Source organism: Pollicipes pollicipes, unplaced genomic scaffold (assembly GCF_011947565.3).
Source record: "Pollicipes pollicipes isolate AB1234 unplaced genomic scaffold, Ppol_2.1 Scaffold_3087;HRSCAF=3621_pilon_pilon_pilon, whole genome shotgun sequence".
Classification (NCBI taxonomy): domain Eukaryota; kingdom Metazoa; phylum Arthropoda; class Thecostraca; order Pollicipedomorpha; family Pollicipedidae; genus Pollicipes; species Pollicipes pollicipes.
Genome location: NW_023596225.1, coordinates 16,641,645 through 16,655,130, shown reverse-complemented (window position 1 = coordinate 16,655,130; position 13,486 = coordinate 16,641,645). Strand labels below are relative to the sequence as shown.

At 52.7% G+C, this 13,486-nt stretch overlaps 1 protein-coding gene across 1 annotated transcript; it reads left to right on the top strand.

Annotated features, from left to right (window-relative positions):
- Nucleotides 1-393: 393 nt before the first annotated feature.
- LOC119090409 (ubiquitin-conjugating enzyme E2-24 kDa) lies at nt 394-9,106 on the top strand. Its single transcript, XM_037213207.1, has 5 exons — nt 394-441; nt 2,583-2,734; nt 3,284-3,467; nt 4,002-4,149; nt 8,957-9,106. The coding sequence occupies exons 2-5, from the start codon at nt 2,583-2,585 to the stop codon at nt 9,052-9,054; spliced, it is 582 nt and encodes a 193-aa protein (XP_037069102.1). The 5' UTR covers nt 394-441; the 3' UTR covers nt 9,055-9,106.
- Nucleotides 9,107-13,486: the final 4,380 nt, after the last annotated feature.

Genomic DNA, 13,486 nt, shown 5'->3' with positions numbered 1-13,486 from the left:
AACATTTATTCCTGCGCATTAATGCGTGACATAAATTTCATAAAGGAGGGGCACTTATCCCCACATATCTATCTCGCAGCATCGGCATCTGTAACCCTGCATTTTCTCGGGAACCACTACATGAATACGCTCCTGCTGCCATGCGCCGGCAAATGCAAGGCTGTTTGCGGGAATATCTATAACTCTGCCGCAATAAGCTATTCCGTGCGGCGTAGAGGAAACTAGCAAGCTTTTACCTATGCGGCGCACATTTGGCAGCGCAACCGGGTACGAAAACAACACAAGAGACCAATGTCCGCCGCCGGCACGCACGGATGCAAAAAACCGCACACGCGCTGGTGCCGATACTGTATGCGGTAGGGTGGGCGCTGCGAACCTGGGTTTGAGGGTCGTTTATCTAACAAGGAGCATTCTTCTGGGCGACAGCAATACGGCATAAAGGTTTGTGTCCGTTGACAACCCTCTTTGTGTGAGATTCTACGGCATTCATGGAGAACGAGTGCTTTTGAAAAGGCTTTGTTGGGGCCCCAGCCAGGATTTGTAATGGCGGACTGGCCAGCGAGCTATTGGTAGCATTCTGCACATACATTAAGGTGAGTGAAAAATGGACAGAGGACGAATGGTGATGCATCAGTGCCCCTTTCTGTAATATGCGTAGTCATGGTTTACCAGAAAACTGCTCTGTTTTTCGGTGGGGACAATAGTGGCGCAGGGGTTTCCAGTCTTGGAGATGTAATATCGTGACTTATCTCCCGATATAGATAGGAAGCAGGTGGTTTCCTGTAAATAGTTTCATTCTATATTTTTACCTGTCGGTAATATCTTATATTGTTGTCCCCAAGACCTTACTGTAGATGAGGAGGTGCAGTGTTGGTGTTCAAAGATGTGGGAACATCCAGGCTGTTGAGCCTCCTTATGCTTTTGTAATGTTACCCTGATATCTTGGAAAGCATCAACTCATGGTAATGGCAATGATAGTGGTTATCAATGATGCCAAAACACTCATCCTATATGTCTCATTCTTACTGCCAGTGGTGGGATGTACAGTAAGGTTCCAGTCAGCAACCCATTGTAGGTTTTGACAAGATCTCATTGAGTAGAGGTTGGCCAAAACTCTCACTGTTGGGGAATTTGTAACAACATTTTGGCCAAAATGACTGAGTTGAACTATTAAGGGCATCATGGTGTATTCTATGATATGTAAAACTGGCTAGATCACAGAAAATGGCCAAATCAGAGAGTAAATTATATATTCAGCAGCAGTTAAGTTTAGCACAATTTGCTCTAAACAGGATATTTTTTCTATCCTATTTGGGGTAGGATTCTGTCTGCCCCAGATATTGTTTTGGGATGTTAGTCATGGTACATGAACTGGATAGCGTAAACCAGTTGATATGCTGGGTGTTCAAAAACAATGATGAGTCAGTTCCATCAAGAAAACATTTTTTTAGCACAGATGGAACAAAATGCACAGAAACACTTGAGTCTGGGCTGGTAGCTGCCATGGCACCCCACTTTTGAGAATGCTCAACATTAACCTTATGGATACACAAGCATTGGTTTTGTTTTACAAAATAAGTTCAAGGGCCGAGCAGGAAAAATGACCGAATGTATCCCCTCAACTGAAAAGTTGTTTTTCTGCCAATGATTGGCCTGAGACAAGGAACAGGGCTGGTGCCCTCCCTCCCAACAGAAAAGGAAACCAACATCCCTGCATGTACAGGATGTGCTTAAAAATTGGTTTTGGCACCAACAGCTTCAGAGAATGTTGCTCCAGCTTACAGGCTTTAATTCCTAATGTTTGATATTGAGCATTAGCCTTCAAAAACAGCCTTCTCTATGGATTCTGTCACTTTTCTGTGTCAGCTGTGGCACTGTGCATGGTAACAAAGTGCTACTTCTTTGCACATTGTGCTCTGTAATGCCTGAACTTTGCTCAAAGTTTTCACAACTATTGCAGTGTTATGATAACCCCTATGGTACAACTCTTCATTGCATTTGGGATAGGATTCAAGTTGTGCCACCACATAATCATGCTCATATTATAGAAGCCTCCATTTACATTCTGGCTGATCACTGGCTGAAAATAGAAGGGATTTTCATCCTTGAGCATGCATGCATTCTCCTCCATTCAGTTGTTGCATGTTTTCTCATATTGGTATATAGTGTGATATCACAATCATATGTTTGATACCAGGACTGGTGTAATCCAATTTGGTTTTGTGTGTTACGTCCTTTTTTATTCATTTTGTACCAGGGAATATAAGGGCTGTTGGAAATGTCTAGCTGGGAGAGCACTAGGTAGAATTTAGTCTTCAGTGGAATAAACTCCATGTTGGTTCACTAGTTTAAGCTTATGAATAGTTTCATTTCAATAATGGATGAAGTAAATGTGGACAAGTCAGCCCTTGGAAGTTTATGGCCAGTCTTGAGTTCCAGGCTTAATATAAAAAGTAGATAGTTTGACAATGGCCTTATGTCTGCACATTTGTCATTGGAGGTGATGCATACTGTTCTTGAATGAATGTGTACCCCCAGAAACAAACCCATATTTATCTTGGTGCTTCGTGGTCTGTTTTCAGATGTCCTCAAACGCTGGCACAGGTGCTGGCTCCAGTGCAAATGAGTCAAATGGAAGTCAAAGCAGCCAACAGACAGAGACCAAGAATGATGAGAAACATAACAAAACACTCACTCCTAAGGCATCTAAGTCACTTAGCACAAGTGCCAAGCGGTATGTGCTGCATGATGATAGTTACGTTACATTTATCTTTGGTTTATGCCCCGATCAATAAGCTATTTGATGATTTTGTAGTCCATGAAGATTTCTATGAAATGACATTGTCAGGGCCTAATTCATAGCAGTTTTACAGCTGTATTCAACTGTTTCATAAGTGATGACAGGTTATTCTTTGGAAGGACTTCTTGATGACAAAGTCTGTAGAAAAATATTTGATGGAAAGCTAGCAGACTGGCAGACATCACATAGATAGGCCATCCCCAATCTGGCACCATGGGCTGGGGTTTAGCTGGGAGTACTGTCCAAAAGCACATTGCTTGCTTTGCTTCCACCACATTGCTTCCACCACATGACTGCAGTGATGTGTTTTCCTTTTTATACAACATCAAGGTCCAGAAGGCATTGGCAAAGGCCATACAACAGCTTCCTCCCACTGCATTGATATGTTGTCCCTGTGTCAGTTATCAGGATCCAAAAGGCATGGACAGAGATCAAACCACCTCCCTCCCACTGCACTGATGTTCCCCCATTGTCGGTCATCAGGATCCAGAAGGAGTTGGCGGAAATCACGCTGGACCCGCCGCCAAACTGCAGTGCCGGTCCAAAGGGCGACAACCTGTACGAGTGGGTGTCGACCATCCTCGGCCCGCCTGGCTCCGTCTACGAGGGCGGTGTCTTCTTCCTGGATATCCACTTCTCCTCGGAGTACCCCTTTAAGCCGCCCAAGGTAAGAACTGTGGAAGGAGGAGTCCGCGTTCATCGCCGTGATGTGTGGCTCACAGAAAGCATATGAGGGCACTTTGAAGACTTTGAGGAAAATTGGCTATTGAAAGCATCCAGCTGGATGACGTTTATTCTGTATTTCTTGATCTACATATCATGATTCATCCAGCCAGGCAAAAATTATAGAACCACCTTTATAATTGTGTTCTTGCATTTCAGTATGTTCGCAGTGGGATGCTGAACACAATGGCGAGCTCCACCATGCATGTTTAACTAGTGATGTATGATGCATTGCAGCTCTTTCATGGTAGATAAGTATCACTTTGCTATGGTATGTAATTTCGTGTTTATTGCTCCCACTCATCTAGGATGTGAGGATGGGGTCAAGTGTCGACCTTTTTTTGCAAAAGCAAAGGAGCAGGTTCTTACTACATAATTTTGACACACTTCTGACTGCATACCTACACCCCACATAGCACATCACACATTGCAGTAGTGTTGAGAGTCAGCATGTCATTGTGAATGGTCGCGGTTTCAGGTGACTTTTAAGACAAGAATCTACCACTGCAACATCAACAGCCAGGGTGTGATCTGCCTGGACATCCTGAAGGACAACTGGTCGCCAGCGCTGACCATCTCCAAGGTGCTCCTCTCCATCTGCTCCCTGCTGACCGACTGCAATCCAGGTATGCTGCTGGGATCTCTATGAGCTTGCCTGCGGCATCGCGCCTCGTGTAAGCGCGGTGGTGACCGGTGCTGACGTCGCCAGCAGCAGCGCCATTCGCCGCCGCTCGCTGGCGCGCCATCGGCACCATGCGGGCGGTGCGTCCAGGCGTGGTCCTCGTCTCTGGCGACGCGCCGTGTCCTCAAGAGTGGTGACCCTCTACGTGCCTGGACCGGGGCCGTCGGCTCCGCCCGTGTACCTGGGACTGGGGTCTGCACGGCCGGCTTCTGGCGGACCGTGTGTGGCCCCGTGTGACGTGACCGTAAAGCCCCCCCCCCCCCTCCCGCATTCCCACGGCGCACAGGTGCGCGCAAGTAGCAAGGCGGTGCTCGGAATTTGTTAATAGGGCGGACTTCTGGGATCATGTGCACGCAGACGAGGACAGAAACCGTCACCGATTGGTCTCCTCAGATCAGGCGCTTCGATCTATCCGTACCTGCCGCTTGGCTCTGTCACCGGCAGAGCACGGGTCATACACGTCTCTCAGCCAGCACAACGCCCAGTTGGCATGCTGGTCCTACGGTGGCTGATTTGTGTGTCCGGGTATCGTGTGGCGCTCCGCGCTAAGGTTAGGCCTGCTCAGGAAGTTATGGCATATGCTCATTAAAGTTACTTATGTGCTCGCATCCGTGGTATCGATATCGGACGATCTCGCCATTAAACGGCGTGTCGTGCGAGATGGCCGGCGTTCGTCAGCGGCGACGTCTCCATGTCGCAGCTGGAGCGTGCGAATGAGGACGGCTCGCTCCGTTGGCTGGGAGCCTGGTGCTGGACGGTGCGGCAGGGGCAAGCACTCCCCGGTGTCGGGTCACGTGGAGCACGTCTGACGGCAGGGCGCGTGCAATCGTTGGCTCAGTCTCTGTCCCCCTCCCCCTCTGTCGGTTATGGAGCGACTGGCGTGGCGACATTTGAGAGGTGCGCGCGGCGTTGGTGTCGTTCATATGACGCACACCTCTGCCATTACATATCCGTGTGTTGGGTGGCGTGCGTCCGCACTTATGCCGCATTCCCTGAATGAAAAAACATATAACACGTAGTGTGCCCATCGCGTTACGTAAGGTAGGCTGACGTGTGATGTGGAATTAGTTGTTTGTTAGGAAGGCCGTGAACGGGATCTGTCCGGTTTTGAGCACCAGAGCCAGCCATTGCGTCTCAGTTGGGCACCAGGTGGGCATGTGGTCCGGGATTGCGGCTGAGTGTTAACCGTAAGCGCATGGACTCGCGGTAAGCAGACAGTTGGCTACTCATCCTCAAGTGTCATTACCTTTTCCAAGTTAGGGGCATGGGGGCAGGGCGTCGTGGGATCTGGTAGCATGTTTGTGTCGTGCAATACGCCCCTCGAGCAATATTGTTGAAAGCAGAGTTGTCCCTGAGCTGGTGGTCACTGACAACGGGTGAATGCTCCACGCATTCCGGTCTTACGTAAGCCGCCAAGTGCATTTGTGAGGAACATTATGCATTTACATAAGGCAGTAGTAGTAGCATTATTCCCCGCAGAACAATCAGGAGAATGGAGAGATTGGTCGATTGATATTTCGGCTACATGTATTTATCGAAACGAATATCGGTAGTCATCAGTAGTATCAGCTACTCGTCCTCAAGTGCCGTTACTTGTTCCGATTTTATTTCGGCTGCATGCCTTTATCGAAACGAATATCAGTAGTATATCAGTAATATCAGCTACTCAATTTAGTTAGCTTTTGTCGTCATGCATAGCTTGTGCTCACTGCCCTTGCTCAAGGCATGTAGTGGGCATGTACCTAAAATATAAATCCATCTATCTCTCCATTCTCCTCGTTGCTCTGCAAGGAATAAGGCTATTACCACTGTCGTTTATGTGCATTCTGATCTTATCAATCCGGCGCGCTACATGGATCAACGCTTGGGTGGACCTCCACTCCACTATTAGATACGATGGTGTGATATCGTACGTATTTTTACATACCTATAGGGGCTCATCGTTGCGATACTATCACATATGACAATTGGCTTGTGTCGCCATCCGCTACTTGTGCTCACAGCCCTTGCTCGAGCTCTGCGAAAGGTGTGGACTTATTTGGTATTGTCAAGGGGAGCGGGCCTGTTGTCCCCTAAAACATTTGGGATCAGTTGTTGCACATGTAAGACACCTTTTTCATTGTCAGGAGACCGATGCTTTTCGGCAATTGCCTGAGTAAGCTACAAGCAAGTTACAGCAACGCCTGCGACGGCACGCATATCTCGAGATCGCGTTGTTGTCAGTGATATGTGGACATTTTGTAGAGCCAGCATCACGCGGCCCATGCAGCCAGTAAGGCGCCGAGACCAGTAAGGCGAGTAATGCTCTGGTTGAAACGGCAGGGATGATAGCAGCCGTCAAAGTTATCAGTTGTCACCATGCAGATGATCCGGAAGCCAAACTGATAAAGCCAGACCGCTATCAGAGTGCATACAAGTTGGTCTGGTCCATGTTTCGACAAGGACATATTTGATCAGTGTTTCGTACACAGAAGTTGACATATGTCGCGTCCCCGTGCGCTGATACACAGAAGCCATCGCCAGTGCTGGGGGCTTGGGTTATCTGCCTGGTCACACCTGACACTGTATTCGACGAAGGGGACGGATAGTTCTCATGCACCCTTTTGGTGCCGTTGGCCAAATGTCGCGGTGAGCGGGACCTGAGGCCCGTTGTTTTGATGACCGAATCTCTTCCGGCGGAGGCCCCAGCATGTTGCGTTCGGAGCTGGTTTCGGAGAGGGCGGCACTTGCCGCCTCGCGGTCTGCAGCTGGCGCGCCCATGGTCTGCACAGGGTTGAGATCGCGTGGCGACGTGAAGACGGCGCGTTCGCGTGCATCGCGCAATCAATTTCACGCCTTTGTGGGCTCTGGCCGCGGAGATCTGACAGCGAACGTTGAGAACGCCCCATCACGGGCGGATGCGGGCGGCACGCATGGACCCGCACGGCTGCTTAAACGATCGCCCCAGTCTGCCACTTGATGTCGGAGTCGCACCGCTGCGTCGCCGAGCGTCGCCATCGCAGCCCGGCTTCGGCCCATGCCGTGTAGCCGGTCGCAGTTTGCCAATTTTGCTAGTCCATGCTAGTTGAAGGGGAACGCCGTGTTTTGGCGAGCGTTTCAAAATGTATGAAGTGCGCATACGATACAACAGCTCGCACAGGAAGGACGCAACAGCTTTTCTATATGACCGCGCAGTCAAAGCGCCTGAAACCTTCAGTTACTTCCGCACTATGGCGTAAAGGATTGCGCTGATTGATGCCGATACGGCATGATGTGGCCAGTGGCTGCATTATTGCCGACAACGGAATGATGCGACCAGTGGCTGCAAACATCAGACTCCAGAAAGCGGGACGGCCAGACCGGGTCGCTTAAGTCGAGCATCATCTCACCGTGCAGATCAGACGCGCTCAGCCGGCGGGCTCGCTCGTAACAATGAGAGCAACGTTTGCAATGGCATGTGTTGCAAGCATCCTCCCCCGTATCTTGCAATGACCACACCGTCCGTCCCTGTTTCCTTTGCGCGGTATTAGGAGACGCGTGCAATGTGGGCTGATGTCAGTCAGTATTCAGTGGACGTGACGTGTCAGCTCTGTTTGGTGTTTTACACAGCTTTGGTCGCTATGTGTCGCGAGCGATGCAAAGCACACTACTTGCGCCGGCCGGCTGTAGGAGCGCGCCGCCGAGCTTAGTTAAGTTTGCAGCTATTGCTATAGTTTTCTGTCAAATACACCTTCGATTTTTCTCCAGGCGCTAAGTCTTCGGGTGGAACATTTCCACAACTAACCATGAGCGTGTATCGTAGCACAAGGCTATGTGGCCTCGCCCCGCGCTGTTAGCCAGCGTCGACCCATCACACGAGTGCACACTGCGACCTCGCGCTCGGCGCCGCCGTCCCAGTGTCGACCGGGCAACGGGCGGAAGTGCGGCCATCATGCGGCGGCCGCTCACGCGAGGCGCTCGGCATGCCACCAGCCCGCCGCCGGCCGGGCTGCAGGGAGGCGCGGCGCCGGCACGGACGCCAGCGCCGCTTCCGCCCGGCCAGCCGGCCGGCCGGCGCGCCGCAGGAGGATCGGGTCCGGCTGTGCGCACCGGGTCTGGAGATCCCCACGGGCCGATGGAGCACAGCTCATTAAAGCGCTGGACGCTGCGCGCTCCCATGCGCGGTGTGGATTCCGCGTTTCAGTCGTGTGCCGTTGTGATGTGTGATATGGATCTCGTGTCACATTGGCGTGAGTTCTGTGATGGTTAATGGTCAGTTATCGCAGGGGTAGCCGTCGTTTATGTCACGTCGTCCGTGTCAGTTAATCGCGCTTGATACCCGTGTGTGCATTGCGCCTCGTCACCAGTGTTCATCGACGTCCGCTCCGTGCCCGTTCTGTTTCCGTTGACCCTCACCCGGGGGACGGCCAAGTCCTAAATGGGACTGGATCTATGGGACAGGGCTGGGATTGAACCAATGGAACAGGACTGGGATTGGATCGCAGTACGCGCTGACTGCAGAAGAACACGGTCGCCGAATGTGCGGGGCACGGGCGGCGGTCACCCGACGGCACGAAGCTGGTGCTAACTTCAAGGGTTCAAGCTGGTTCAACTTCAACACTCTGCCCTCGTCCAAATGTCTTGGGCACGGGCGTGCTTTGAGCACAGCTTTGCGCTGACCCAAAGCACAAGATCTCCGACTCGACGCTGCGTTTATCTTTGTTCGGAAGAGGTTGTGTGACCTCGCCCGGCCCCCCTCGCGGCAGCTGACCCCGTCGCCCTTGTGCCGGCAGCCGACCCTCTGGTGGGCAGCATCGCGACGCAGTATCTACAGAACCGCGAGGAGCACGACCGCGTGGCGCGCCAGTGGACGCAGCGCTACGCCACGTGATCCCACGGCGCCGTAGCCGTTGTCCGCGCCGGCCGCCGGCGGTGCTCGGGCCTCGGGCCGGGGCGCGCCGGCCGCCCGGCCGGCCGCGAGCGCCCGTAGACGACGGTCGATGCGGGACTGGGGTGTGCAGGATCAAAATCGTGGACTGAGTGAAAAGACACGGACCGTGGTGTAGCGTTTTTTTCTTTTTTTCGTGGGCGCGTGGCGCGGTTTTTCCCGCCGGCGCGACCGTGTAATCGGGGAGGTGTCGGCGCGGCCACTGAGGCTCCCGGCCGGGCTGCGCCGTGCTCTCTGACCCGCGGAACGCATCCTCTGGTCCCGGAATGGTGTGGCTGGAAGGTGCGCGCGGCGCTATTGTTTTGAGCACCGCGCTAGGCTGTTCATTATCCTGTGTTGAAATCTTGCCTCTGATGCCCTTCAGTTGAACCCTGTGTCGCTGCTGTTGTCAGCGGCATTTGAGGTGCTGCCAGTGCGCAACGGCTGACGCTCGTGTCTGTGCCCGTCTCACTCCAGAAGTTATCGTCTGGAAGAGACTGGTATGCTCCTCCGTTTCGCGTACCATGTCGGCCGCGTGCAACGCCAGACGTGGTGCCGCGTGTTCGCGCGCTGTGGCGGCCGCGTCGGCGCGATCGTGCGCTCGCCCGCCCCGTTCAGCTCGGGAGGCTTCGGCGCCGCGTGCCGGCCGAGCCAGCCGCAACATCAGTGTCTGCCGGCCGCGCGTGCATCGTGTCTGCGCGTCCCCAGGACACTCCCGCGCGACGGTCGCGCTCCGGGCCGCGGGCCGGCGCGTCCCGCCTGTGTCAGCCGGTGTCAGGCGGCCGTGCTCGTGATTGTCAGGTCTCGAGGGCAACTGCCGCTTCGCCTGGCAGGAATGTAGTGACGAGCGGCCCGTGTGCAACTGTGCAGCCCTTTTCGCGCGCGCGTGTGGAGATGGAGAGAATGTGCGTGTGTGTGGCTTAAAAGCCAAGCGCTAGGTCCCGTCTGGGAGCTCTGCCTTGCTGCTATTGTATGCGACCGCTGAGCCCCGCGGGACGTACTGTGTGTACAGGTGTAGCATGCTTCCACATCTCATTCCGTAACATATGCTGTTTTCAGATGGAAGTCCCGCCCGACGCGGCGAGGAGAAATAAATTGAAACCCGATCAAGTGTTGAGTTGTGCGGTCCTTACGCCTGGACATGTCATCACTGAGCCTCTCGCTGATGGTTCAGTCTGTGGGCCGCCCGGGACCTGGCGTCGCTCGGTCGCCGCACCGGCCGTGTGCCCGCGTGCGCCCCAGGCGGTCAGTGACTTCGCGGAGCGGTCGGATTGCGAGACTGGATTTGTTGACAGCCTGGCTCAGGAGCGGTCCCGGTGTCAACACCGAGGTGACACGCGGGCTCTGGTGGACCCTGCCACGGGTTGGGCGGCGCTGGTGGCGTGGTGACATGCAGGCCCCGGTGGACCCTGCCACGGACTGGGCGGCGCTGGTGGCGGGGTGACATGCGGGCCCCGGTGGACCCTGCCACGGGCTGGTCGGGGTGACACGCGGGCCCCAGTGGACGCTGCCACGGACTGGGCGGCGCTGGTGGCGGGATGACATGCGGGCCCTGGTGGACCCTGCCACGGACTGGGCGGGGTGACCCGCGGGCCCCGGCGGACCCTGCCACGGGCTGGGCGGCGCTGGCGGCCGGTTCGGCTCAGGCGGTGGGGTACGGAGGATGTACGCCACGGAGTCCAGGTGTCAATAATTCCATGCGGCCTCACCATTCGCCCCACAACTTCTCCGTCACTATCGGTGTAGTTTTGCGAGATCGGTTACCAAGGGTTGAGTGGACGGGTTATGGTCAATCCTGCCTCCAACATCGGCTGGTCTGAGGATGTTGCCTGCTTTATACCGAAGGTTCACGAGGCTGGCCGGAAAGTTGGACTTTAACATTGAACACTGGGGTGGGAGAGAGCAGCGCACCACCCAACCGTCCCGATGTCAGCAAAGTTAGCGGTTTATTTAGCGACGAGCTCCTATTGCAGTGACCTCGCCTGCACTAGTCAGTAACGGCATGGGAACATCAAAAATGACACCTGCTTCTTAGCATCACGCGACCCTCGAAGACAAATTCAAGGCCAAGTGTGGGCAACTCGGCACCACCCAGAAATAACCAGCCCATTCTATTTATCTAAACATCAGAGTATTTTTCAACGGCCGAACTAGCGGCCATCGAAAACAGGACAAGTGGCATTTGTCGCCGCCCTCGAAGGCAGATTACAGGGAACTCCGCATCACTTAAGAGTTGATTTTCAATGTTTGGGGTCAGATTCTTCTTCAGTGCATATACCAGCATCCGTGGAAAAATCTTGAACTCTCAAGGTCGAAATTAAACATCAAGTGTAAGGTCAAATAACCTTGAACTCAATAGCACACAAAAGTTGACAGCTGATTTCGGCATTTTACAATCAAAACCTTTTTCAGCACAAAGTGAGCGTCTTTAGAAAAGTCCTGCAGGACTTTGCGGCAGATGTTTCTTTGTGCACTGAAGACAATTCGCATGCTGAAAATCCCAAATCGATCGTGCCTCGCCATTTGACCTTGCAGAGCATCGAAAAAAACAGATATTAGACTCAGTATTCTCGTACCGTAGTTCACTTCCAGAGACGTTTTCTTTGAAATTGGAGCTCACTGTCAGTACGATTTTATTTCTGAACTATTTGCACGACGTCTAGTCATCGCTTTTACGACGCATGAGAACCCTGTGACTTGAAGAGAGGCATGATGCACCGAATCAGTTACTACTTGCCTAGCGTGCGACAATTAGAGCCCGGTATGCCTCGCAACGATGGTGGAGCGCTAGTCGGCTGGAGGTTCCATTCTAACCGCAAATTACTACTGGCGAGTCTGCCAGCAAACCTGAGGAGCCAGGCAGCGACAAAAGAGTGGCCGAAAGTGAGCAGATCATCTACTCAGCCTCGATGCTTTCCATAGATTAATTCACCCAATACTGAAACCAATTGAAAACCGCGTGCGTGCTATCGTGATGCGAAGATCAGGCGTTGGTGAAAGTAAGATTGAGGCGACACGCCCACATTGCACGCAGTAATTGATGGTGCAACTGGAGAACCTGGCGAGCATTAAGGGAGAGTACGGAATCGTTACCAGTTTTCACTCTGGGCTCCATCCCAACAAAACTACTGATTATTGAACTAAAATTTGGTGCGGACAGGGCACCACAGCGGGATTTCTCACCCCTACCACACGCCTCACCAGCAACTGCCCTCCCTTTCTCCCTTCATGCCGTCTCAGACACCCGGCGATAGGGGAGCGCCCCGCTCGGGCAAGCGTCACCGGCGTTGTGCTCGGGAGGAGCGATTCGGGACCCGATGAATGAGTCGATATGGGTATCGGTGGTCGGTGGTCGGCCCATTGTGCTTGTTGTCGATATTAGTGAAAATATGTTGGGAAATCCAGGAACGTCCTTGGTTTCAAATCCTAACAGGCGTGCATCTCCAGGTTATTTGTGGCAAATTCAACACTAAATTGTTGTTCGTATTTTTGTTTTTGAAGAATTGATCCGAACCCTATGAATGGATGGATTTCTGGGATCAGCGCTCACACCAAGCAGTGCTTGTTGTGTAAGCCCTGACCCCTACCATCCGATCTCGCAATTCCACGTCGACGACAGAACTTGGTGGCGAAAGTTTACCGTGCCGCCATGCTCGGCACGGTCCGTTCTGCCCTCTGACGTCACTGACCTTCAGCGTGACCGCTGCCACCGGCCGCAGGCCATACCTGTCAAGGGCAAATAGCGAGCGCCCTGAAGCAACTCAAACCCATCCCGCCACGGGCGGGTGGATCGGAATGCAGACGTTCTAACCAACTGAGCCACCGGGACGGACTCTTTAATACACATGTGTCCTTTTTCGAAGGATATTGATGTAGGAAATGAAGCCGTGGCTACAAACATGTGGCCATGCCTGTAAATTAAGATTCTGTGATGGTTTCATAGAAGCAGCCATTTCAAATTACTTCTATTCAAAACATGAAAATGAGACATCCGAAAGCCAAAACGGCAGCGTTAATCCCTCAAATTTTATCAGCATCGTGCTCAAAGGGCCAATATCCGGCTTTCAGATTTGCGATGCAATCTCCGATGGTCGGGTGTCAAAAGCAGCTCATCGTTGGTAGAGTTGCCATGGAATGACCGCATGAGGTTATCAAAGGAACAATAAGCTTCGACCACTTACGGAAAAGTGTATATAAGACGCCTGGATCTGTGAACCCAGACCTGGGCCAGGACCTCTCACATCACCAAACCGTCGATCCATTTTACAGTTGGGCACTCGACTTGACACATGCGACTTGACTATACGACTATGTGAATATATATATATATATATATATATATATATATATATATATATATACGACTTCACGACCTGAAGTCTGGCGACCAATGCAG